The sequence below is a fragment of the Neopelma chrysocephalum genome, unplaced genomic scaffold, assembly GCF_003984885.1.
Source record: "Neopelma chrysocephalum unplaced genomic scaffold, ASM398488v2 Primary Assembly neopelma1_22, whole genome shotgun sequence".
NCBI classification, from domain to species: domain Eukaryota; kingdom Metazoa; phylum Chordata; class Aves; order Passeriformes; family Pipridae; genus Neopelma; species Neopelma chrysocephalum.
The window spans coordinates 9,502,154-9,525,768 of record NW_020897689.1 but is presented as its reverse complement, the minus strand read 5'-3'; the positions used below and the strand labels follow the sequence as shown (position 1 = coordinate 9,525,768).

At 37.5% G+C, this 23,615-nt stretch overlaps 1 protein-coding gene across 1 annotated transcript in view; it reads right to left on the bottom strand.

The window, feature by feature from the left end:
* The window catches only part of EYA1 (EYA transcriptional coactivator and phosphatase 1), a 164,906-nt gene that overhangs the window by 8,678 nt on the left and 132,613 nt on the right, over positions 1-23,615 (bottom strand). Inside the window, exons 15-19 of the mRNA XM_027695896.1 lie at positions 4,974-5,032; positions 4,617-4,777; positions 4,296-4,410; positions 3,883-4,004; positions 1,518-1,618 (exon numbers count right to left, since the gene is read on the bottom strand). Of these exons, the coding sequence (XP_027551697.1) occupies positions 1,518-1,618; positions 3,883-4,004; positions 4,296-4,410; positions 4,617-4,777; positions 4,974-5,032 (558 nt within the window). The remainder of the gene's footprint in view (positions 1-1,517; positions 1,619-3,882; positions 4,005-4,295; positions 4,411-4,616; positions 4,778-4,973; positions 5,033-23,615) is intronic.

The window sequence follows — 23,615 nt, the reverse complement described above, 5'->3', positions numbered from 1 at the left end:
TGGTGGAGTAAGAAGCAGGACAAGAATCACAGAAGGATTTTCCTTTATCAAATTAATAGTTTCTGCAGAAAGGCAGGGCTGCTGGTCTACTTATTGACTTCTCTGGCATTCTGCAGCAGATAATTTAATCCAGAGCATCTAACATGCTTTCAACCTGAAAATTCCTTCCTCCAAGAAAGAATACACAGAAGTAATGGCACAAAGGAACTTTCTATACTGCTACTCCTCTTAGTGACTGGAAAGGCTTTTTCTTATGCTTTTCTGAATCATGTTTCTTGTTGAAAAAAGCACTGAAATAGATAATGTTACCGAAAGGACTACTCCTGCCATTATCACATACAACACTACTTCACTGAGCAACAGAAAAGGAACAAAGGGAAGGAATTTTTTTTCCCCCGATCTTAAATACAGCTTTTAAAATGTAATCATTTACTGCGGGAAAACATCTCCGCAAAGATGAAAGGCATTTCTGAAGAAGAAAGGAGAAAACTGTTCCCGCCAGTCCGCCAAAGGGATATATGAAACTGAGGCTCCGCAAAGTGGTGGGCTGAGCCAGGAACCTACCCACAAGGCTTAAGGGGCACAAACCCCAGATTTCATGAAGCAAAACCAGTCAATGGTTGTTAAAACACCATGTGGACTAACTAGTTTCACTTCTCCAAGAGATACAGAAGTATCACAGAGAGTTTTGTGGTAAAAAAGCAGCTGCGTAAAAGCAATTTACCTGTGAAAGGAAAAAAGAACAGAAATGCCCATTTTCCTACTCTTTCTCCTATTATTCAAATAGCCAATATTGTACCTCATTTCTCCAAGTGAAGAGTCTGTATCTGCTTCACTTGGGTGTAACAGCAAGGCTAAAAATAATGCCTATTATTTGTTAGTGGGAAGTGTTGCTTTTTATGGAGCTTAATCCACACTGGGGGAAAAAAATGGAAATTTTTCCGTTATTCCCAGAGGAAAGCAAAAAAATAATAAAGACAGTCACAGAGTAATCTCTGCACAGTTATCTGAGGTTATGAATGTATGCCAAGCCACAGGTAGTTGCCTGGATGCAGAATCCAAATTATTGACACACAAGAAAACGGAAATTTCTGTGTACCTATGCCAGTCCTACATACCTTTTCAAGGTTTAACATATACATATTTCATACAGTCAAATAGCATGCTGCCTTTGATCAGTAAGAATTGCCATTTTTTGCTTACATTCATAACATCCTATGTGGTATTTTGGGTTGCCAATGAAAACAGAACTATTAATTCTTGGCACAAAAACCAGGGTCCATTTTCTGGCCCCTTTTTGAAATACATCAAACGTATATAGCTAGCTTCATGTATCTTTTGGAGAACAGCAGGACACATCATTATCTACAGTTTTATGCAGCTTACTACTAGATATGGTGAAAACGTATTTCATAAGGCAAAGACACCAAGTCTAAATGTCAATTTCCCATGTTCAAGAAAAGACAATTTTGCTTTCAGATTCTTGAAACCAACCTGCACTGAAAAAAGATCATTACCTTTTTTGCGCCTTGTTCTTCTTCGACACCATCCCCTATAACAACATACACTACTTTCCTTCCAAATCTTTGAATTATTCGCTCAAAACAGCTTTCCTTTCCTGAAAGAAAAAGATCAGAATATTCAGGATAGGTCGTGATGGGATGATATCAAATAAATAACTTTTTAGCCCAGATGTCCCCAACACTTTGAATACACAAGTAGAACTACTAGGAGAGAAGAGCTTCTCCAACAGGATGGTGTATCAAGGCTGATTGCAGTTTTACTGCTGCCACAGCAGCTGACAGGAAACCCAAATATCTACACAGATGCCATGGTAGACATAGCATACTAGAGGTCTGCAGTATCATCTTTCTTTTCTCATTCCCTAATCTGAGACAAGTTTTGTGAGGATTTTCCCTACTAGGAGAATTCTCTACCATTTGTTTATGGCCAGTAGCCTGAATCGAGCAAATTGATTGCATCTGAGTTGAAATTCTACCTTTTTCTCCAAAACCTGTGACAAGATTAATCGCAGCTCCTAAAACAGTAGTATCCTGACTTAGAAGGTCACCCAAAAGATTTAGATTTAAATGCCTGTAATCCAATACATGGGCAAGGCCCTTGATACTTCGTTGGGATCCATTGATATGGCTCATTCCTTCACTGCACAGACCTAGGGATATGATCTTAATGGTCCAGTCCTACGCATGAGTACCACAGAATCACACAATGTTAAGGCTTGAAAGGGACCTCAAAGATCATCTAATCCCAACCCACCCTGCCATGGACAGAGACACCTCCCACTAGACCAGGTTGTCCAAGTCCTTATGCAACATGGCCTTCAACACCTCTCCAGGCATGAGGCACCCACAACCTCCCTAGGCAACCTATTCCAGGATCTTATCACCCTCACAGTAAAGAATTTCTTCCTAACAGCTAACCTCAATTTCCCATTTTTCAATTTTTACCCATATTGTAAAGGTTCAGGTACAGGTACTGGTACTGAGAAGCTAGAAAAAAAGTAAATGCTTACAGTTGAGCTTTCTCAAATGTCCCCATTCTAAAAGGTCACTTGAGTCTGGTCATGCTACATGCTTACCCTGTGTGTCTGCAGCAATGGATGGGAAAAACTGTGTTTTTAAAAATAGTTATTTCAGCTATAGAACCGTGAAAGCCCAAGAAAAAATAGCTTGGAAATTAAAAGAAGTTTTCTGGTCAGCAGAGAGGCCAAAATACTCAATGATATCCTTTAACAGTAGTGCCAGGCATAAGAAACCTCCAACACTAAGTTGAAACGATGCTTTAAAATTATTAATTGCGTCATATCACAAAAATCTCATTATTTCCTGTGACAGTGACTGAACACATTTTTCCAAAAATACCCTTTTGTCCTGTGTATGTGAAGTTACAAGTGAATATTTATTAAAATATATTTTAATTAAAATGTGTATTTAAAGTATTATCATTCAAAGTTTTAATTTACTATAAAGTTTTGACAGATGACACTGTTACTTTTTTATGCAGCAAACAGTTTTAAATTTTTTAGGGTAGTGCTTTCACATGTCTTTGTAAAACTGGGAACCAATTTTTGTTTTATTTTTTAAAAAAAACCCAACAACAACAAAACCCCCCACACACAACAAAATATGCCACAATTTTTCCTTGGCCATTTGAGCTTCCTGTATTATGGACATTTAAGAACACATGAAAAATGTTTTCTTGTAGCCCACAATTTTGAGCGAATCTGAGACAGAACAGATATATCATAATCACATTAAAAACTACAAGCACTGTTGCCATCTGGTCTGATGTACTTCTACATACTCAGAATGACATCTTTTATACTGAACCAGAAAACAGAAATAAACATTTGCCTGGCTGAAGTTTATTAAAGTCAGTATGAGGGAACTTAAATAATTACATTCTGCAGCAAAACATTCTTGCTTCTGGTAAATTGTTTACTAAAATTTGCTCCAGAGTCCACGAAAACAAATGGAGCCAGGGCTTACCTTTAAAACATTTCTTCTGCTACTCTGGGGAGACTCCAGTGTTCTGTACTTACAGCCTACTAAAAAGCCTTTTCAATTGCTACACAGCCCCACACTTTTGAGAAATGATGAAAAAAAGCAATTATATTTCTTCCAAACAGAGGTTGCATCAGTGTAATAGAACTGTATAAAGCTTTCTGTGCTGGATCATGACAAACATTTGAAACGCACTTTTAGGATGCTTTAGCATGAAATGTTTTATGACATCAAGTATTACTAATCTCTCTATTTGCCACAGTGAAAGCATGTCAGAATTAAACATAGACCACAATTCCTTTATTCTTTTTTAGAATTACGGTTTTATATGTATCACAACATAATAAAAATAGCTCACCTATTTTAGTTGCACTGTAAATATTCTCTATGGGAAATACAACCCCTAGTCCATACAATAAGACTTTTGCCAGAGCTGGAATTAGCTGAGTAGTTGTCACAAGAATGTTCACACAGTTTGTCCTATGGAAGAAAAAATGCAAACACCCTTTTTTAACAAAGCCAAACATAAAAAAACAAAAGCAGGAAAACCTGAACCCTTCCATCAGAACCCCTCATTATTATTATTGCCACTTAAAAAGAACGGGTTTTTTTACCACTTTCCAGGAAGGTAAGATAGAGTGGCATAGGCAGACCAAAACAAGGAATGAGAATAAGGTCCTCCAGGTTCAGCATTTTGCCCACCAGACCAGGCAGTCTCTTCTAGATCATCAGCAGACACCCTAGAGATTCCTTGGTACTCTTCGTACTCACCTCGAATGAATGAGGGTGAGTGCTTTCAGTGCAAGTGTTAACCAAGAATCTGTCAAAGCTTCGATTTCTGCTCTTAGTTGTAACCAAGCCTCTCTTTTTGCTGGACCAAGAAGACCTGTGGAGTAGATAAGGGCATGTCTGCACTGATATTAAGCAATTCTCTGTCATTTTCCTTCCCTTTCATGAGCTCAGAGACAATTTTCTACACACTGCAAAATAAACAGCTCACTAAACTCTATTATGTTAAAAAAGGAACAGAAACCAGTTCTTCCAATTTACTACTTCTAATCAATATTTGTTCAATATCCCACAGTCACTTGCCTCCAACATTATTTTTGTAGGTGTTATATATTTCTTTTACTCGTCTGTAGCGGAAGGCCAGTTTTCGCATCCAGTCCACTCCTCCGCGCACCCCTGTCGCAAGGCACAAATTTGCGCTGGTGGCAGCTGCGGGAAAGCCATCTGTTCCGAAGTTATAGGTGCTAGTCAGACATAAGAAAACCCCCAGATTAATAAAAGGCAACAGGCTACATTGAACCACCAGCTACTCACTTTGCTGTGTTGCAAAGAAGGAGACAGTAAAAAGAGTGCAGGCTACTGTAAACATTCCAGCAGCCCATCATTTTCCTGGGAAGGAATTTGCAAAGCAACTTTTTATCTTAATGAATTCTCTTGTACCTTAAATCTTGACCGTTGTCATCTGAAGACACGTCATCAATGTGAACCTGGTCGCATTCCTAAGGTGACAGAAAGACTTTATAATTTTCATGATCTTGCAAATCTTGAAAACAAAGCTATAAAAAAACCCCACGAACAATTTACTCATCAGGAATATTTTTAATTGTGGAAATCAGTAGATGGCAGTCTTGTTAAAACAACTGTTTTACCTATTTCCTTGTGCTCATTTCTTAGAATAAATGCACACCATCATTAGCTACTACTGTTAAATGGCTTTCCAGAAACACATTTTTGTGTTTAGAAAGGAAAGTGGTTAAAAACAATTAGCATATGTGTTCCATAAACGTTCTTGTAGCCTTTCAGGTACCTTAAAACATCATGCTGCTCAAAGCTGATTCAGTCAGTGCATAAGTGTAACTGAAACCAGACATTTTGGTAAATGTAACATATTAGAAAAATTAAACCTGATGCTAACCGCCAATGAAATTATGACCTCTGATTGCTGTTGAGCCACACACCAACACAGCCTGAGGCCAGTGTTTCAGAGGAGCACAGATGAAAAATCTGTTCCTAGTTTGCCATTCATTTGAGAGTTGTGAGTTTCCTCCTCTCTCTTTGGTCTTAGTGCATGAAAGCAGCATGCCAAAATGAAGAAAATCTGAACAGAAATAGCCAAATCAAACCATCTTTCTTCAGCAACTTGTATGCAAACTACCATGGCACATTCAAAATTAGCTTTGTCCATCTCTAAATTAAAACTGGTAATGCGTATTGTTTATCTACAAAAAACCCAAACCACTGGAACATTACTATTAATGTTTTAACTTTTGGTAGGAAAACAAATAAACCTCTGACACTCTAGATCAATATCATTTCAATGCTTGTAATAATAATGGATTTCAATTATTTTAATAATTTCCTCTTCTCTCTCCTAATGTGAAGTCCTATAACAAACATGATCTCTTTTAAAGATGAAAATACTGCAATTCTTTATTTTTGTGTTGCTTTCCTCTGAACAAATTTTTCTCTCTCCATGGATTTGTGAGGAAGGGAGGAAAGATAGAAGTGGAAAGAAACTCAAACCAGCTGTTCCCTAACAGAATTAAAATCATGACCCTCAACCCTTTTTCTAAAACATCTATTTTCCAGCCAACCCTCTCCCAGCAAGCAGCAAGCTCCAAGGAGGAAAAGACTTTGACCCTGTAACCTTCTCCTCCTCTCCTGAGGTCAACAACCTCAGATAAGAAAAAAGCTGAAAGAGCCTATTTGGCCTCACATGGTGGCTGTGGATTCTAGATTTTTATAAAGTAATACCTCAGAAACTGAAAATGCTTTGAAGAACAAGGTGTGGTCTTTTGCACTTTTACAACATATACTTATTCATACTGTAATGCATACTCTTTCCTATCTTATGCATAAGTAGCTTGTACTAGAGAGAGAGGCAGGAGCGACAACCAGCACAGGAGAGACAATACTACATTTGCTCATATTTAACCAACATCCAGTGACTTTACTCCTCAGACAGACAAAATGTTTTAGCCCCACAGACACAGATGAAACTGCAAGTGTGAACATATGTTTCCAGGTTTTGAAAATCAACTTGGCTAAAAAAAGAGCCAGAAGCTTCTTCAAGAGGTTATCAAATTCACAGAAATTATTATTATTTTTCTGTTTAAAACGGAAAGCAAATGTCCATCCAAATGCATACAAAGTTAACAATTCAAATATGAACTGAGTGTAAGCTAAAGAAGGGACACCCTCCTGAATTCATCAGTTTCTCATTCTAATTACTGTTCAACTTCTCAGCGACTTCTCCTTCCCCAGCTTGGAAACTATGAATGACAACCGGAACAAGCTGCTGGAGAAGAAGACTCAAAATAGAAATCTGGGAAAAAGGAACCAGTTTTATTAGTAATGACAAAACTAAAGGAAGGAGTAGAAGCTCATCTTCTCACAGGAGCAGATTAAAGAAGGAATAACTCAACAAACTTCCAAATTGAACACTCTCAGGCAAAAGATAGAGGCAGGAAGAATGAGACCATTACATCTTAAATCCCATAGTTAGAGAGAACCCGGAGACTTGGAACTTCAATTTGCAATTCAAGGTCTTGGGACCATGACAAGCCCTGGGACATGACATACATTCTCCCCTTCTGTCTAACCATCTGCTTGGTAGGTAGAAAGTGAGAACTGAAGTGATACATTAGAAATAGAAAATGTGGTATCAAAAGAAAGAGGTATTTTGGAGGGAAAAACCCAGAAAAGAAATCAGAGACTAAAAATTGCTGGGGTAAAGGTATAGAAACAGTGTCAAGAAAGCAAGAGAAGTAAAGAAAAGGTCATGAACACCACAAATTTCAGTTTAAATACTGAATATAATGGAGAGAGATAGTGTCCTCTTTTGTCAGAAATATAAGAAGTACAAAAGTTAAGTCAGGAGGGGAATGAAGCAAAATTAAAGCACAAGAGATACATGTTATAATTTGGAAAGGATTAAAGAGCAATGTGATTGACACTACATTACAACTAAAGGAAGGTCACAAACAGTGCATGACTATTTTGTTCCTCTTGAGTGGCAGGGCATGGCTTTGAGGCTAAATGTGAGCTTTGAGTGCCAGGTATTTTTTCACGCTGTCTAGCTGACTCAGACTTTGGGCTAATGAGTGATGGGTGCATTTTTCGACCCCTGAACATAGTAAGGGAAAAACACTCAATTAGCAATTGCTCTTTTAGCAGGAAAGTTATTTAGGAATAACTCTTCAAAGATGCCAGTAATCCGCCCATCATTAATTGATCTGATCCATCCTTCCGGCAAACACCTTGTATTTGTTTTCACCTGCTTGCTTTGTGTGGAGCATTCTGTTTGTGGGCAAAGACTATCTGAGACACTGCTCAGTCCTCTGATTAGTTATAAGCAAGCACCCACACGTTCAACAATTAAAAACAGCAGTTAACTCATTATGCACCATAATCAGGGATATAGTAAAACACTGACCAACAAATAAAGTATGCACTTCCAACCAGTATATTTTTGCAAAGGTATGTAAACAAAGACTCACAAAATCCTCAAGTACTTCTCAGAAAAGTTTCTGTGATGGGAGCTGACTTACAGCTAAATGGCCATTCAGGAAAAAAAAAAGTTTGTTTGCAGGCTTACCATTTCAAAGTTTTACAAATGTATTTGACATTTTTGTGAAATTTTCATAGGAAATACAGAACTAGTATTCTCCCCTTAATTTCTCTGGCAAAGTGATATCTGAAATTAATACTGGAAGTCCCCACAGAAACACTGTTATTTATGCAGATGTATTTTATTATGACAGAATCAGTTTAGCAGTCAATTCCAATGCAGAAAATTAAAATCGTGGGATTCTCTTTCAAAATAGGCTGAATTGGCAAGTAAGGAGCAAAATATCCTGTGGCTTACGTATAAAGATTAGGCAGCTAGCTGTGTTTTGCTCCTAAAGGTGTTGACCTTGCAACTTCAGTGTATCCAGTTTGAAATCTTCAGGAGGAATTACAAGTGATGACATGTTTATACTGAAGATTTGGATTTCAGTCAGACAGGCTGAGATGCAGCTCTGCACTTTGGGATCAACCCCTGGAAAGCAAAATGCACTTGGTATAGTTTAGGGATAATACTTTCAGGGAAAATGAGAGTGTCAGCATGTGTAACTTAGCAAATCTACCTATAGTAGCTTAAGAAGTTACTGTCCGTGCTGTCCTTTGCTGCTCTCTCGCACAGCTGCTTGCATGCCACACATCCATGTGTTTGTGTCCCTCAGACCTTTCTGTGCCTCAACTGGTAGCTTAGCTTGAATCTCCTGCAGCTCAATTAAACCAACAGATGTTGCATGGAGTAACTGAGACTTGTTTCTACATTCCCTTCCACCAGCTCTGCTTTGGGGCTTGAAGCAGCAGCAGATCCGTGCTAAAAACTAAAAACTGCTGCAATCATTGCTAAGTGAATGTCTCCAGTGAAATGCAGTAAGCCAAAGAAAAACAACAATCAAAAATGAATTACTTGTACATGGAAAGCTTGTGTCTTCTCCCTGCTCCATTCCCAAAGCATTTGTTAACTTTTTCCTGCTAACTTTTCCTCCTTCTCTCTTCTGTTTTTGTATCATGAGCCAAAAACTCCCAGAGATGCTCCACAATCATCATTCACAGCTCTTAAAATGCCTGGACCTATGTAGTTCTCTGGAATCATTCCTTTAAACTAACTTAGGATCCTTATAAAGATTCATATGCAAAGCATTAAGTTATGGCAGAAATGTTCTGCAAATATTTATATTACTTTGCTCCCTCATTACCATCCGTCAAGTTGTGTACTTCTGCCATAATTATGTAAAATATGTCTCACTACTCACTTTACTGTAGGAAAACTAATAATAATTAAAAAAAAAAGAGATTAAGGCTGTTACAAGAGTTCCTCTTATCTGTGCCAATACTTCATGCCAAGTGGCGTGACGCAATGGCTAGCACGAATCCTCTACATTTCTGTGCTACAAAACTAACAGAAATAAATCTAATAATTATGCTGTCTTTGAATAAACACTGAGCACAAGATAACTCTGGACAAGTTTGCACATTATATAAAGGAATAATGTGAATAATATTATGAGCATAACCTTAGAGGATGCCGAACTATTACAGTCTCAAATCTGCTAATTATAGCTAAAATACTCTTCCACATTTGGTTGATCTTCTTAATTTACCGTGAGAAAACTAACACCACGTTGTCAACTAATTGCTTCAATACCTTAGTCTGCAAAGTCAAAATGAGAGGGGGAAAAAAAAACCCAACCAACAACAACCCTTCAGAATGAGCTATTTTCCTTTTGGCTTTACATCAGCGTGCCCATTGAGACGGCCTGGAAGCTGGCCAACTTGCAGGAAATGATTGCTGGGATTCTCTGTTCCTCTCGTATCTGTCATTACACAATTATATCCACTGCTTCATTTTCCCTACTGAACAGTAGAGAAATTTGGTCATGTACATGTGAGAACAGATCTAGCAAAACAAGTTAAAGCTGCAATCCTTTATAAACGTGATGTATCTGGAAAAAAAAAAAAAATTAAAAAAAATCCTCAAGTGCACACTGCTGAGATTTTAATGCAGCTTTTTATGACAGCAGTACCTCTGTTTATGTCTTTTCCAGGAATAAGATATATGTTCTTTAAGTTATATATACCCTTTCAGATTATTATCTGCTCCACAAATACTCATCACTCCTATAAGCCATCACAACATGCTTCTTTGTGAAACACAGACGCACAGATTGTCAGAAAATGTTTTTTCCAGGCAACAATTATATATTCCAAAGCTAGTTTGTGAATGACCTCAAAACTGTTGGTTTCTACACCTTTTTACTCACACTTGTAACTACCTTCCAGCAAAATAAAAAGCAGATTGCTTCAACCAGCCTTTATTCTAATTTTAGGAAGAAAACATGCAAGGATCGCAACACTATTTTTACAGCAGTCATTAAACTTGACAAGTAAATCTCTGCTTTTTACTTGACTAGAAGGATAACAAAATCTCTAGTATGTGTACAGGCTAGAAAATTGACATTTCATAGAACAACAGCTCATCTATATCCTCTGTGTCTGTGTGTGCGTATATATATATGTATGACTGGTGCCTCATGCTCCTCTAATGTACTTCTGTACTTGTTAACTATACAAAACCCTCTGCACCTTGCTTTCAAGCTGAGGCAACAAAAGCTGAAGTGCTGAACTTCCTAACCCATCATCGCAGAGTGCCTGTTAACATACAGTGCAAATCCATGTGAAAAAGCGGAGACTACGGTTCGCAGGTTCTCAACACTGGCACTCCATTGGCAGGACCTGTCATCTCTGTCTAGCCTGCACTTTGTGACCCTAACATTTTCTCTTCTTTCCCACCACAATTATTTGGCGCTGAAGAAAAAAGGTGCAGATTACCTGTGGGTCAGGCACAGGATATTAAGAACAAAGAGAGTTCTTGAAATCCACTTCATTCTGTCTGACAATTTGTGGATGAACAGTCAAGGAATTAAATCGGGCTGTGAAGGCTTTCAAAGTGCTCCCATTTTAAACTTAGGACTATAAAGAGAAGCTTATAGTGAAAAAAAAACCACAACAAAAAACCATCACAAAAAAAACTACCAAAACCCCAAACCCCATCTTTTACTCTTAAAATAGCCCATCAAAACAAAAAAATCAAACAAGTTTATTATCTATATAAATTATTATCTATTATAAACATTGAGGACTAAGAACTGAAATTATATAACAAACTCTTTCTCACAGCCAATGACTTTAGAGTGCTCTCCTGTGCCGAACATGTAACCTTTTTATAATGCACAATGGATGCCATTCTTTTCTAACAGAAAAAGTGATTAAAATCCTATTTTGCTTGCTGACATCAACAAATGCATTTGGATTAAATATGATACTCCTAAAGTAAACAATGTTTGTTCCAAAATAAATACAGATCTTATTCTGCAACTTGTGTTTATTGAAGTAGCTATGCTAAAACCAAGGTTTACATTTTCATTTCAACTGCACCTTCTAACTGGAAGAAACCAATTTAAAATAAAACATGACCTAAAGAAGTATCTAAAGAGCAACTGCATTGTGCCAGTTACATTCCCACAGCAAAAGAAAACTATTTTGCTAGTTTTCTTTACTTCATAAGTGCCATAAGACAGATATTTCATGAACTGATATTGTCTCTATATATTACTCAATATGCTGAAATCTTTCTATTGAAAAGAAGACTAAAAAGTAAACTCATACCTCTAGCAGAGAGTCAGCAGAGCTCAGGACAACCATAATAAGTACAGTCCTTCAAACTTCAGAGATTTCTCGCTTGCTTTAGGGTGTAAACTTGTTGTTCAGGTTCCAGTTCAGAGATACTCTCTATCGCTCCGAATGCACTCCTTACATTCCAGTTCAGACCAGATAAAAAGTAAAACTATTCTATTTCTGTAATGTATCACCTTACTAAGAGAAGTGTTTTAGAGTGCCTCTCTAACAGTCAGTTCTTATTACAACTTTGAAGAAGTAATTTGTTTTTCCATTTTTGTACATTTTGCAGGGAAAGAGGAAGAGAGGGGTGTCAGAGAAAGAATTTTACCAATAGATAGAAATGACTAAACAAAACTCAAGTTTATCCATTTAAAGAGTCTATGTCACTCCTGGAAAGAACAACGTTAAGTTCAAAGCGTCAAATCCACTATATTTTAAAAGTTCAGCACTTCACATTGTAAATACTTTCTTTATGACATGATTCCTGTTATCCGCAAATATATACTTTTCTAAAGAGAAAAAATCCTATGATTAATGAAAGCCAGTGAAAATAAAGTACGAAGGAGTTTTAAGAAGTAAAAAAAAACAAACCATGAACTTCATCAGAGTGTAATGAACTATTCCCAAACATATTAACTTAAAAGTATACTTTTAGGACATATACACTTTGTTGATGCCATATACTAAAGATTTTAAAAATATATTTCAATTTTAAACAATTTAAAAATTAAACTTATGAAAAGAATGTTTTTTGCATAAAAGCCTTAAAATAATGTCTAATTTCTCAAGTAATGAGAGGTTCATGTGGAAATTTTCACAAGAAGACGTAATCTCTCTCTTTCAGTCCCACATGATCAATTAACTTAAACTTGGAGGGCCTTGGTGCTGTAGGTGATCTCTCAAATGCATCTGTTTAAAAGGAAACTACAATGCTTTGGGTGAGCAAGTCTCCCATCTTTGTAATTGTCTGCTAATGGGACAAGGACCGGGTTTAAAATTCTCTCTGCTAACCTTGCCAGTATAGACAGCAAAAACATTTGCTTCTATGGGCAGCCTGAAGACCTTTACACAATACTTTGAATTTATTCTTTCCTTTTCTTTCCCACCCTTAATGTTGTGTGGCAGAGGTTGACCGCTATGCTGCTGCTCAGTAGCAGAAGTAGGGAGTGAGCTAAGGCACTGCTTCCTTGGCCCAGCTGGAGCAGAGGACGGCTATACTTTGTCAGAACTCTAGGAGTGCCAGCTAGAGAGGCAGGAGTTTTTGTGCCACTTCACAGCCTGTCATGGCTTAACCCCAGCAGGCAACTCAGGAGAAGCAACAGGAAGGTAAATAAAGTGATAAAGTGATGCTACAAGCTTGGTAGGCTCCTATGTATTTCAGCTCAGCTGTACATGTGCAAAGAACACTCCATCTGATCCTCTTGAGAAAGGAAATCATATAGGCTCTATTTTCAGTGGCACTAGGATGAAGGTACTTATCGTTGGCCACGTGAAAGAAGTTAAGTGGTTAGTAAATTGCATAAGCCTATAGGAATGATCTTCTCAAGTAAGCAAAGGAGGTATTTGTTATTCTTCATAGCTCTTACACTCATTAAGTACAGCAGCACATTCCACAACAGTCAGACATCATGAATTTTGGATGGGTTGAAGTTTTTAGCTGTGTTTTGCACACACCAGCAAAGCCACAGTTCTGCCTGTGAATGAAGGCTTTGTTTTGCATTTCTGTTCATTTACCTACAGATACATGTGTGATGTAATTTAGTTCCACATGCATGAAGTGGAATTTCATGAACTTTCTGCAAGTAACCCATGGTTGTAGTATCGCATAAATGAGGAACTATTTTCCAGTCATTCCCTCACATACATATTAGAGAAAATTCCGTACCATGATTTGCATTTCCTTTCCTCTCTATCCTTCCTTCCTTCACTGAAACTGAGCTGTTCCTGGATTGCTACTGTGGAAAATTAAATGCAACTAGATGGGCTTGGTGTCTCAGTCCGAATGTGCAAAGGGAACTACTGCGATGCCTGCTGGGAGTCCACAATTGTTGATGGGTTCATTAGAAAGTGAACTGCCTACTCTTCATAGAACTTATGATACATTAAAAATTAGGTTTATATCTCTAAAAATAAATTTAATGCTGTTAAAAAAAGCTCTACTGAAGCTTTTGGAATAATCACATTTGACTTTCCCAGAACACTCTGTTGCTGAAGGAGAACTACCAGAAGTTGAATCACAGGCTTCACATAAAGCGTCCCTAGCCACTATCTGGTCAGCAGGTTCCCATTACAGACATCACAAATATTGGGAGGAGATGAACTCTTCTTTCAACCACATGAGAAAAGTAATTTTTGAATAGATATTTCTCTGTAGAGGCCTGATGATTCCACTCTGGGTGACCAAAGAATTGTGCAGCTGCCATTCCTATGGTATTTGGGGGTGGGAGGGAAATAATTCACTCAGCTCTGTCTGAAGCTTTCCTCTCCCTGAAACCACCCCTTGTTTTTCACTAGGAATAAGGCTTATTCAACAGCCTTTCCTGTAATTGCTTATTTTCTTGAGTCCCAGAAATCTATTTTCAGTATGTGTTACAGTACTTTCTATGTTTGATGGTTTGTTTTTTTCTAAAAAAGTAACTACAGGTGTTTCTTATTCAGCATCTAGCTAACCAGTTTGGAAGTGAAGGGCCAAAGATTTGCTAAGACTCTCCAGGATCCATCCTCCAATCACAGCCAAATCAGACCAACTCTGCCAAAATCGCACACTTGCCTCAAGGAAAACAGCTATTTCTCACAGCAGTAGAACCAGACCTAGTGGTCTGTACATGAACTTCTGCCCATTGTTCATTGTTAAATGAAGGTCATCTGGCAAAACCCATCATTTTGTGAAAAAGTGGACTGTTAGATTCTCTTTGTATTACCAGCAATAAATATTCACATGACCATCACGAACAATCACCAAGAGCTGATTCTACTTTCAGCTGCATCTTTAACTATCACATCACAGCCATTTAAAAAAAAAAAGTTTTCCTTTCATAGATTCTTTGAAAATATTTCTATTGAAGAAATATTTCTTAGAATATTAAAGAATGCACATGCTGGTTTTCTGTTTTCCGAGAGAATGTGAAATGTAATTTTCTAAGAAATTTATTTTCTCTGGCATCATCATGGTCAATATTTACTTTTAGGTCAGTAAACCTATCCCTTTATCTCAAGAGTGGTTAGCCTCCACCTATCAAACACATTGTTGCTCCATACTGGATTGTTTTTTCTATTTTTTCCTGACATTAACACATCCAGGTTGATTTTCTTTCTTGCTGGCACATCATCAATGATCCCAGCACACAACAAAGGAAATTCATGCCATAATGAAAATACTTGAGGTTTTGCAATGCTCCGAGACAGGTTCACAAATGGAATGTTTTAAACAGAACTGGGGTAATTGTCCATGAGGAAAACAAAGAGCAGGAAGCACTCAAAGCTGCTATGTTTACTTCTTAAACAGCTGCTACCTATTTCTTAAAAATAACCCAACAAAACAACCCATATAGTAACAAACTCCTCCATATTCCAGGAATTTAACTTATGAATAACCAAGCAACTAAAACACATGAAGTTGCTCTATGGCTGGAAGAGAATTATTAAATTCTATGTAACTTTAATCCTACTTTTGAATGGAAAATAATATCAGCCCTAGTGGTGGTGCTGCAGAACTTAAGCAATGGTTTAATCTTTTTTAGTGTTCTGAAAGCTTATAGCAAACCAAATGTAAATGCAGTAACTGTTAATACTAAGTTCATTAATATTTTAATGCATTTTACATCACACTTTTCTTCTAACAATATTATTTCAAAAAATACACAGATGTAAAAAATATACAAGTGATATTAAGAAATAATATATCATTTATAAACATTATGACCATAACAAATAATTATAAATTAATATTATATTCTAATCAAGTGATTTTTTTTTTCTCCTTTCTCCTGAACTATTTTAATACATACCTACCAATATTTTATGTTCTCTCATGGACTGTGGTGTAACTTTGCAGTAAGTTTACTGATTTCTGAAGCATTATTTTACACCCCCACAACTGAAAGCCTAGAAGTCTCACTCGCTTTATAGAAAAAAAAAATAAGTTATTAAACAATACAATCACAGGTAACTTGTTTTGGAACAGCAACACTTAGAGGACCAAGACTCTGATTTACTGTTGTTCTGATTTCTTCTTTTTCAATGAGTTAACCCATCGTTTTGTAAACATAATTTGTCACCAACACCAGCCAGAGTTCTCTGTAACTACTTTTTGCCTTTCTTTCAGATCTGTTATCCCTGCTGAGAGAATCTACTAAAGAAGAATTTTTCATACTGACACCAACTGTAGTCTTGCTGTGAATAACCACATTCCCATAAAAATCATTCCATTTATTGCAAAGTTGTTGGCAGACCATAGGAATAATAGTCAACTCAGGAAACCTTTTATCCTGAAATCGCATAGCTTAACCCTTTGAATGACCACATGTAGTTCATACATAAAAGCTATATTACCCCACTGCTGTTTAATTTCTTAGTAAAAGCTTTTTTGTTGTTGGTAAGGTTTTAAAATTATTTTTTCACAGCACTGCCTTTAAGTAAAATTTAAATAATAATTTAAAAAGACTGGATTGGGAGTATTCAGTGTTTTTGCTTAATATACAGTGTTGTATTAAAAATTACAGACTCTTTTCAAATACATGAAATATTACATTACATAGATATTTGAGTGTGGTTTTGATTATAAACTAAAAATTTACAGTCATACAAAACTTTACTGCTTTTTCTACCTTCCTATGGTAAAGAAAGATTTATGAATTTACAGTATAATAGAACAATTAAAAAAATTGTTTGCTTTATGATTTTTTTTTTGTAGAAGATACTTCTGTTAGTCATTATATTTGCTGCATTAAACACCAAACTAGTGGAGATTAGGTTCAGAAAAGAGACATTAGTTCTGTTAGTCAGACCTCTTGACAGTTTGGGAGTCAGAGGTTCCTTATATTTCAATTTCTGTCCAAATTTATTAAAGTGATGGAACAAAAAGTCAGTGTATGTTTTCACTGTCTATTTTTTTTCTGTTTGTAAATCCTTTTTTGTAGGTAATCATGACTTGATTTATGCTAAATTAATTTGACTAAGGCCATAACAGGAGTTTTGGACTTGTAAATACACACTTAAGAAAAATATATACTTTTTGTTCCAATAAATGAATTGAAATATTTGACTTGTATTTTTAAACTTTTCAGTCAAAACTTTCAGAAAAAAATCCTACAAACACTCGAATTATAACTGCTGCTACAATTGTCTCTTGCCTTTGCCTACCGATGCTAGGGAAGGCGTTTTTCCCCTGTATATTCACATTTTAAATTTGCAAAAATACAAACATGCAGAAGAGAAGGCTGAGATCTTTCAGCTGATTGATTTTCTACAGTTCAGAAAGCCTTGTTTGCTTAGATAAAGCCAATCTTTCTTGTCACAGTATTTCAGGTGAGCTCAGTACTCATGTCAGCAGTCTGTGCTCTGCTGTCAGTGAACGGATAAGAACTATCATCTCCTGACTGCATCATAGTACAGGTAACCTGTAGAGAGTGTCTGGACTGCCTTGTTCTGACTGGACAAGGATCTTGGAAAAACCAAAAAAATAAAACCAATACTTCATTCCTTCAATATCTCATTGTTTCTTTTGTTAAACTTTTTGTTTACATTTTTTGAAGTCCTCATAAAGCCTCATGCTTCAATAACAAACTTTAAGATAGTTCTAGTCCACTACAGAATCACCCAGCTTCTTGGCCATATCTAAAGAAAAATTTTATAAGTGCTATTAACAGCAGTCAAATTTTACTTCAGGCACACAAAAAATAAAAGTGATACTACAATGAGTAAAGGGAATAATCCTCTCCCTCTTTCTTTACAGTTTCATTAGACCATTGAACTGGATGAAATTCAGATAGAGGCCTTATTGTAACCACACTGAAACAGTAGAAATCTCCTGAGACTGTGAAACTCAAACATTTTGGGAACCAACTTCAAGCACCCCTTACGTGCTTTTAAAAGAAAATGAATGAAAGACACTTCTTAATTTTTCTCCCTGTAGCAACCTTTTAATATAATTTCTGCCATCCTGCCTGCCCCCCAAAAGCCAGCATAAACAGATCTGTTTAAAATTCATACATATGCATGTTTTCTTAACATTTAAACTTCAGTCACAGCACTCACACATAACCACACCAGCATAAACTGCATGATGGCTTTCAAGATACCAGACATCTTGTAAATAACATTGTAAATTCATGCCAAAATTAAGTCTAGGACAAAGAGGCTGATAGAAACTACCTACCACACATATTGCTAAGATGCTTATGCAGTGGTTTCAAATCTTTGTACTGATGTGAGGATTGTCTAAAGTGCTCTCATCCTGCAAAATATCACATGAGGTTGAAACTTAGTTTCACCTAGCTTTCTTAAAATAATTTAAGTACATAATTTTCAGAGACTAATCCACTCAAAACACCAACCTGAATAATACAAATCTGAGATCTGTGGTTTAAGATGGTACCTACATCAATCAGGAGAGAACTTCTTTAAAGGTGACTTTATGCTGTCTTCAGTTTATCTTCTGGGTTTTGCATTAGAAGACTCCAGTGAGAAAAAAATAGTTTGCCTCAAAGTAGTAGAATCAGCACAAAATAACTGCATTATGTGAATAGAAAGGTTGGGCTGGGAAAGGTATTTGAGTGTAAATTAATGTTGATCTTAGCTGGAATAACTTGCACTCTTCAGCACTTGCAGCTGCACCAGGGACTTGACTGGCTGTATGAGATTTTACACATCTGTCAACTTCATCAGAGACCAAAACACAAAATCTACTTCTCAGGAATGTTATTTGAATTTGTGAAACTTTTTAGATTATAAACTAATAATGGAATACTTAGGAAACTTATGAACGTATTATGAACGAGTCATAGAGGCTTGACATCTGTAGTAGTAAACAGGCTTTTGTTCAGTGTATCAAATTCATACTATTTAAATAAAATGTAAAAAAAAAATTGTTCACATCAGTTCCATGAAATATTAAAAACCAAAGAGAAGCCTCTCTATGCAAAAATAAAAGGAAAGCAATAAATTTATTAATAGCTACATTAACTGCTTTTACCATTAGTATCAACTATTTATTTATTTATTTGACATTACTCTTCTATTATTTCAGACTTATGGGATAATTAAACATAAAATGAACGCATTCAAATCTGAAATTACAATTCTGGCAGTAAGAGGCCTTCGGGATGAATCACATCAATACCCAGTTTTGTATCTAACAGGCTGAACCATCAAGCACTGTATCACATCTTTGCTTAGGGAACGATCTGCTTTGGTAGAAAAGCTCTGTGGCAGACATTAAGAACTTTGCAACCTCTCAAAAATAAAAATTCATTAAGGGCAGGTGTTTATATGTGTCAGCAATATAAAGTAAGCCAGTGTATTGAAATCTGCTAATAGATTGATAGTATAAGCATGAAAATAGACTACAAAGGTCTCAGGCTGTTAAATTTCTTATAGTCAGTTTTGCAGCTCCTAGTTTCCATCAAGCCTTAGTCAGGTTTTTTGTTTCATTACTGGCTATAAGAGAATTTTCAAAGTGCTGTCTCATGTTCTTCATTACACAGCAATCTTCTTGTTACTATTCAGAGCCTTCCTCTGCAGCACAACACTAAGGTTTCTGTTGCAATTAAAGCTGCCATACCTGGGGTGGATCTGTGACTCCAGTAACAGACCCTGCCTATATACAGCTTTGATGCAATTATTACAATGGCTTCCAGGTACCTTACTGCTGTCCTTCAATACACTATCTCCTGAACTAGCTGATCTGATATTTCAGACTCTGCAGAACCTAGCTGTAAGTGGGCAGGTACAATTTGTACCATGAAAAGCATGCCAAAATTTGGTATTTTATTTCCTGGGAAAGGGTCAAGAACTTTAATTCTATCACTGGAAGGAACACCTTTGAATGTGTAATTTGGGAGAACATGTAAACAAAACATGTTTTGTTATTTAGATAAAAATTTCTTTTAGGGTACCATCTTGGAGATGAGTCCAATACCAATAAAAGTTAGCTTTCTGCCTACCACAAACCTTTTATGACTACCATGTATTCCACTGACAAATGGGATGCCATCAGAGGGATCTTGACAGGCTTGAGGAGTGGGCTAATGTGCACTTCATGAAATTTAATAAAGTGCAAGGTCCTGCAGCTGGGTGGGGAGAAACACCCATAGCAGTACAAGGTGGGTGGTGAACTGACAGAGAGCAGGCCTGTTGAGAAGGATCTGGGGATACTGGTGGATAAAAAAACCTGGATATAAGCCAGCATTGTGCATTTGCAGCCCAGAAAGCCAACAGCACACAGGGCTACATCAGAAAAGGCATGGCCAGGAGGTTGAGGGAGGTGATTTTCCCCTTTCCCCTTCTACTCTGCTCTGATGAGACCCTACCTGGAGTACTGCTTCCAGCTCTGGGGTCCTCAGCACAGGAAAGACATGGACCTGTTAGAGCGCATCTGGAGGGCCGAAGATGATCAGAGGGCGGGAGCACCGCTCCTGTGAAAACAGGCTGAGAAAGCTAGGGTTTAGCATGGAGCAGAGAAGGCTCTGGGGTGACCTAATTGTGATTTTTCAATATATAAAGTGGACTTAGAAGAAAGAGAGGGACAGAATTTTTACCAAGGCCTGTATTGATAGGACAAGGAGTAAGAGGTAATGGTTTTAAACTGAAAGACAGTAGATTTAGGTTAAGTACATGGAAGAAATTCTTTAGTGTGGGGCTGATGAGGCACTTGAACAGGCTGCCCAGAGAAGCTGTGGATTTACCATCTCTGGAAGTGTTCAAGGGCAGGTTGGATGTGGCGTTAAGCAACCTGGTCTACTGAAAGATGCCCCTGCCCATGGCAGGGGGGATTGGACTAGATGACTGTTAGAGGTTCCTTCCAACCCAAACCATTCTATGATTCTGTGAAATGCTCTTTATTGGGCAATTTGCATGTCCATGTATTTCTTCAAAAAGTATGCCTGTCTACTCTTTAACTCATTTATACTAGAACAAAATCTAGGCATCCCAAACAGAAGCCCCAATACCAGTTGACTACATGGAGTTCATACTAGTGCTAGCTCACAAGTACAGACACCTGAAACACTGCCATGATTAGTGATGACTGATGCCCTTCTGCTCTAAATGTTAGGGTGTTTCTTAACCAGGTTTTAAAAATCTGAGTTTACTTGAAATGTATGAATAACTCAAACTGGAACAATTATAACTTACAAAAATCATCCAAAACAAAAACACAATAGAAAAGAAATGAACAAATACAATAGAAAAGTGGAAAGTTTTCTTGGATGACTATTTGCAATATTTTGCAATTTTCTTTTTAAAGTTGTTCGAATACACAAGTTTTCTAATTGTGTCAGTAGAGAGAGAATTTATGCCAGGATGTTCTTGAGGACTAATACATTAAAGAGACCAAGCTGAAGCAGTTTTAGAAAGCCAACTACAAGTGTACACAATTACAAATTCTATAATCACTAGACTTGACTGTGGCTTTTCTCTCCTGAGTACTTTACGACAGAATTATCATCTTTGTATTTGTAAATACTACTCTTATCATCACCACCTCAAGGAGACTAAGGCACAGTGATCGGGAATTAGAAAGTATTGGGAACCACGAACATTGACCTCGTGTCATGTCATCTACACATATATGTATGTAAAATATGAACACCGGACAAGTGATTAGTATATAATGTCAGCAAAGGCTTACCCTGTGAATGTTGAGAGTTTGGAGCACAGCTTCAGACACAAAATGATCTTGATCTGATTTTTTCTATGCAGAGAAGTTGAAAAAGCTTTTCTCTCTGGTAATAGCATTTTCACAATCCTCCTTCTCCACTTCCTTGGTCTGCCTGCAGCTTCCCTAACTCCCATCACTGACTGCGGACCTCCATACAACTTAGTTAAATTTAAATCTAGGCAACATCACACTTGTCATGCCTGTCCAAAGCTGGCTCCACATTTCCACAAAGTGTGGGAGAATAAATGATGGACTTCTATACTGGTAATAGTGGCCAACCTGCTCTCCCAGCTTGCTTTGGAGCTTGCTCAAAGCCTGCACTTAAGGGCTGGCTTGCATCCAAGCACTTCATTTGTTAGATTAGTTGACTCTAGGACCAGATGTGCTAAAATGCTTTCAGAAAGAGGAGCATTTTACCCTACAGTGGTCATGGTTCTTTGAGATGTGCAATAACCTGCACACAGTAAGTCTGCTAAATGTAGTAATGAATTCAATAATGTGTATTATCATAAAGCCCATGATCCCAAATCATGCTTCAGAATGCTACTGTGCTAAAAGTTACCAGCCCGAGTCTGTGGCATATTAAAGTACCCAGGTCTGAGGGGAAATAGCTTCCCTTTCTCCTTCAGATTAAAGAAACAGAACATATGGCTCTATTGCTTCAAAGGCATTCCTACGGGGCACTGTGTGGTACACTGGGGACATAGCTGTGTGCATGGTCACTGAAGAACCTGGGAGGAAAGTCACTTAGTCTCCTGCAGTGTTACTGATACCTACAAAGGAGAAAATTTTCAGGCTGATGAAAAGAGAATATATGTCCCTGTCATGCAAAAAGTTCTCCTTGAGGGCCAGAAGTGATTTATATGGTACATTTGTTTCCAGCAGCAGGGAGGCAGCCTGGTTTCACCTGTAAGAATTGAAGGCAAAGGCCAAAGAGGGACTAATGTTCAAAAAGTTCTGCTGCATGATTGTGCTTTACAGATGGTGTGCTGGGTTTTAGTTGATCCCTTTCTTAGCCCTGGGCTCTCACTACGATCTCCCATCTTGGAAATCCCTGTAGTGCCTGGTGTTAGTACAGAGTGTATCACCATCTGCTTTAGTGACATGAGAGTCTGCATTGCAATGTAGGCCTTAGCAGTCCTTTATGTTTCTTTAGGGAACAGAAGGGCTCAGCATACTGCTGTGTGTCAGACATCTCAGTCACATTTCAAGTAAAAAAGCTGCACTTCACGCAGTCCTCAGCTTGAAAAGGAATAGGAGGGAGAAGTAGTTCTGATAAATACTGGTAGTCCAATGACTGGGAGCCACATATAAAGACAGCAGGCACTTCCACAGAGTAAACTATGCAGGAAACAATCCACAAAAAGCAGTTTTCATAAACAATACCTGGCAGTTAATTTCTTCCTATCAACTTCTAGACCTGGGTAAATCCATGCTGGCAGTTAGAGACTTATAGGAATCCTGGAAGGATTTACTGCCATGTGGGGGACGTTCACAGGGCAAATATAATGTGAGAGTGCAAGGACATAAATGCTGTCTCTTCTCAGCTTTAAACTGTGAAAAGATGCATCTGTGTAAGACAGCATCTTGATGCTTCATGGGAGCTGGAAATGTTCCCATATGTGCAAAGTGTAGGATTTGTAAAATGTTTCTATATTAATCTAACTTTATTTAACTGAGTGAAGAAGGCAGGACAGTTAGAGCAATACAGAGGGTGCTCTTGTGCTGCTCCTCATTATGGGAGGACTGATGAACCTTGCTGGTGGTAGGTGGGCGGGACAGAGGAGCCTGGTAGCCAGGCTGAGATGTGAGCACCTCGGCCACTGCCTGCCCCAGGCTGATGCTCCAAACAACTGTGCTTAATGACAGAGCTGCATCTTATGGAAATCGTATGCAACTGTAATGCAGGCAGCTTTCCAGAGGGGTACATGCACAGTAATATGCTAATGCAGAGGCTTAGATGTTCATTA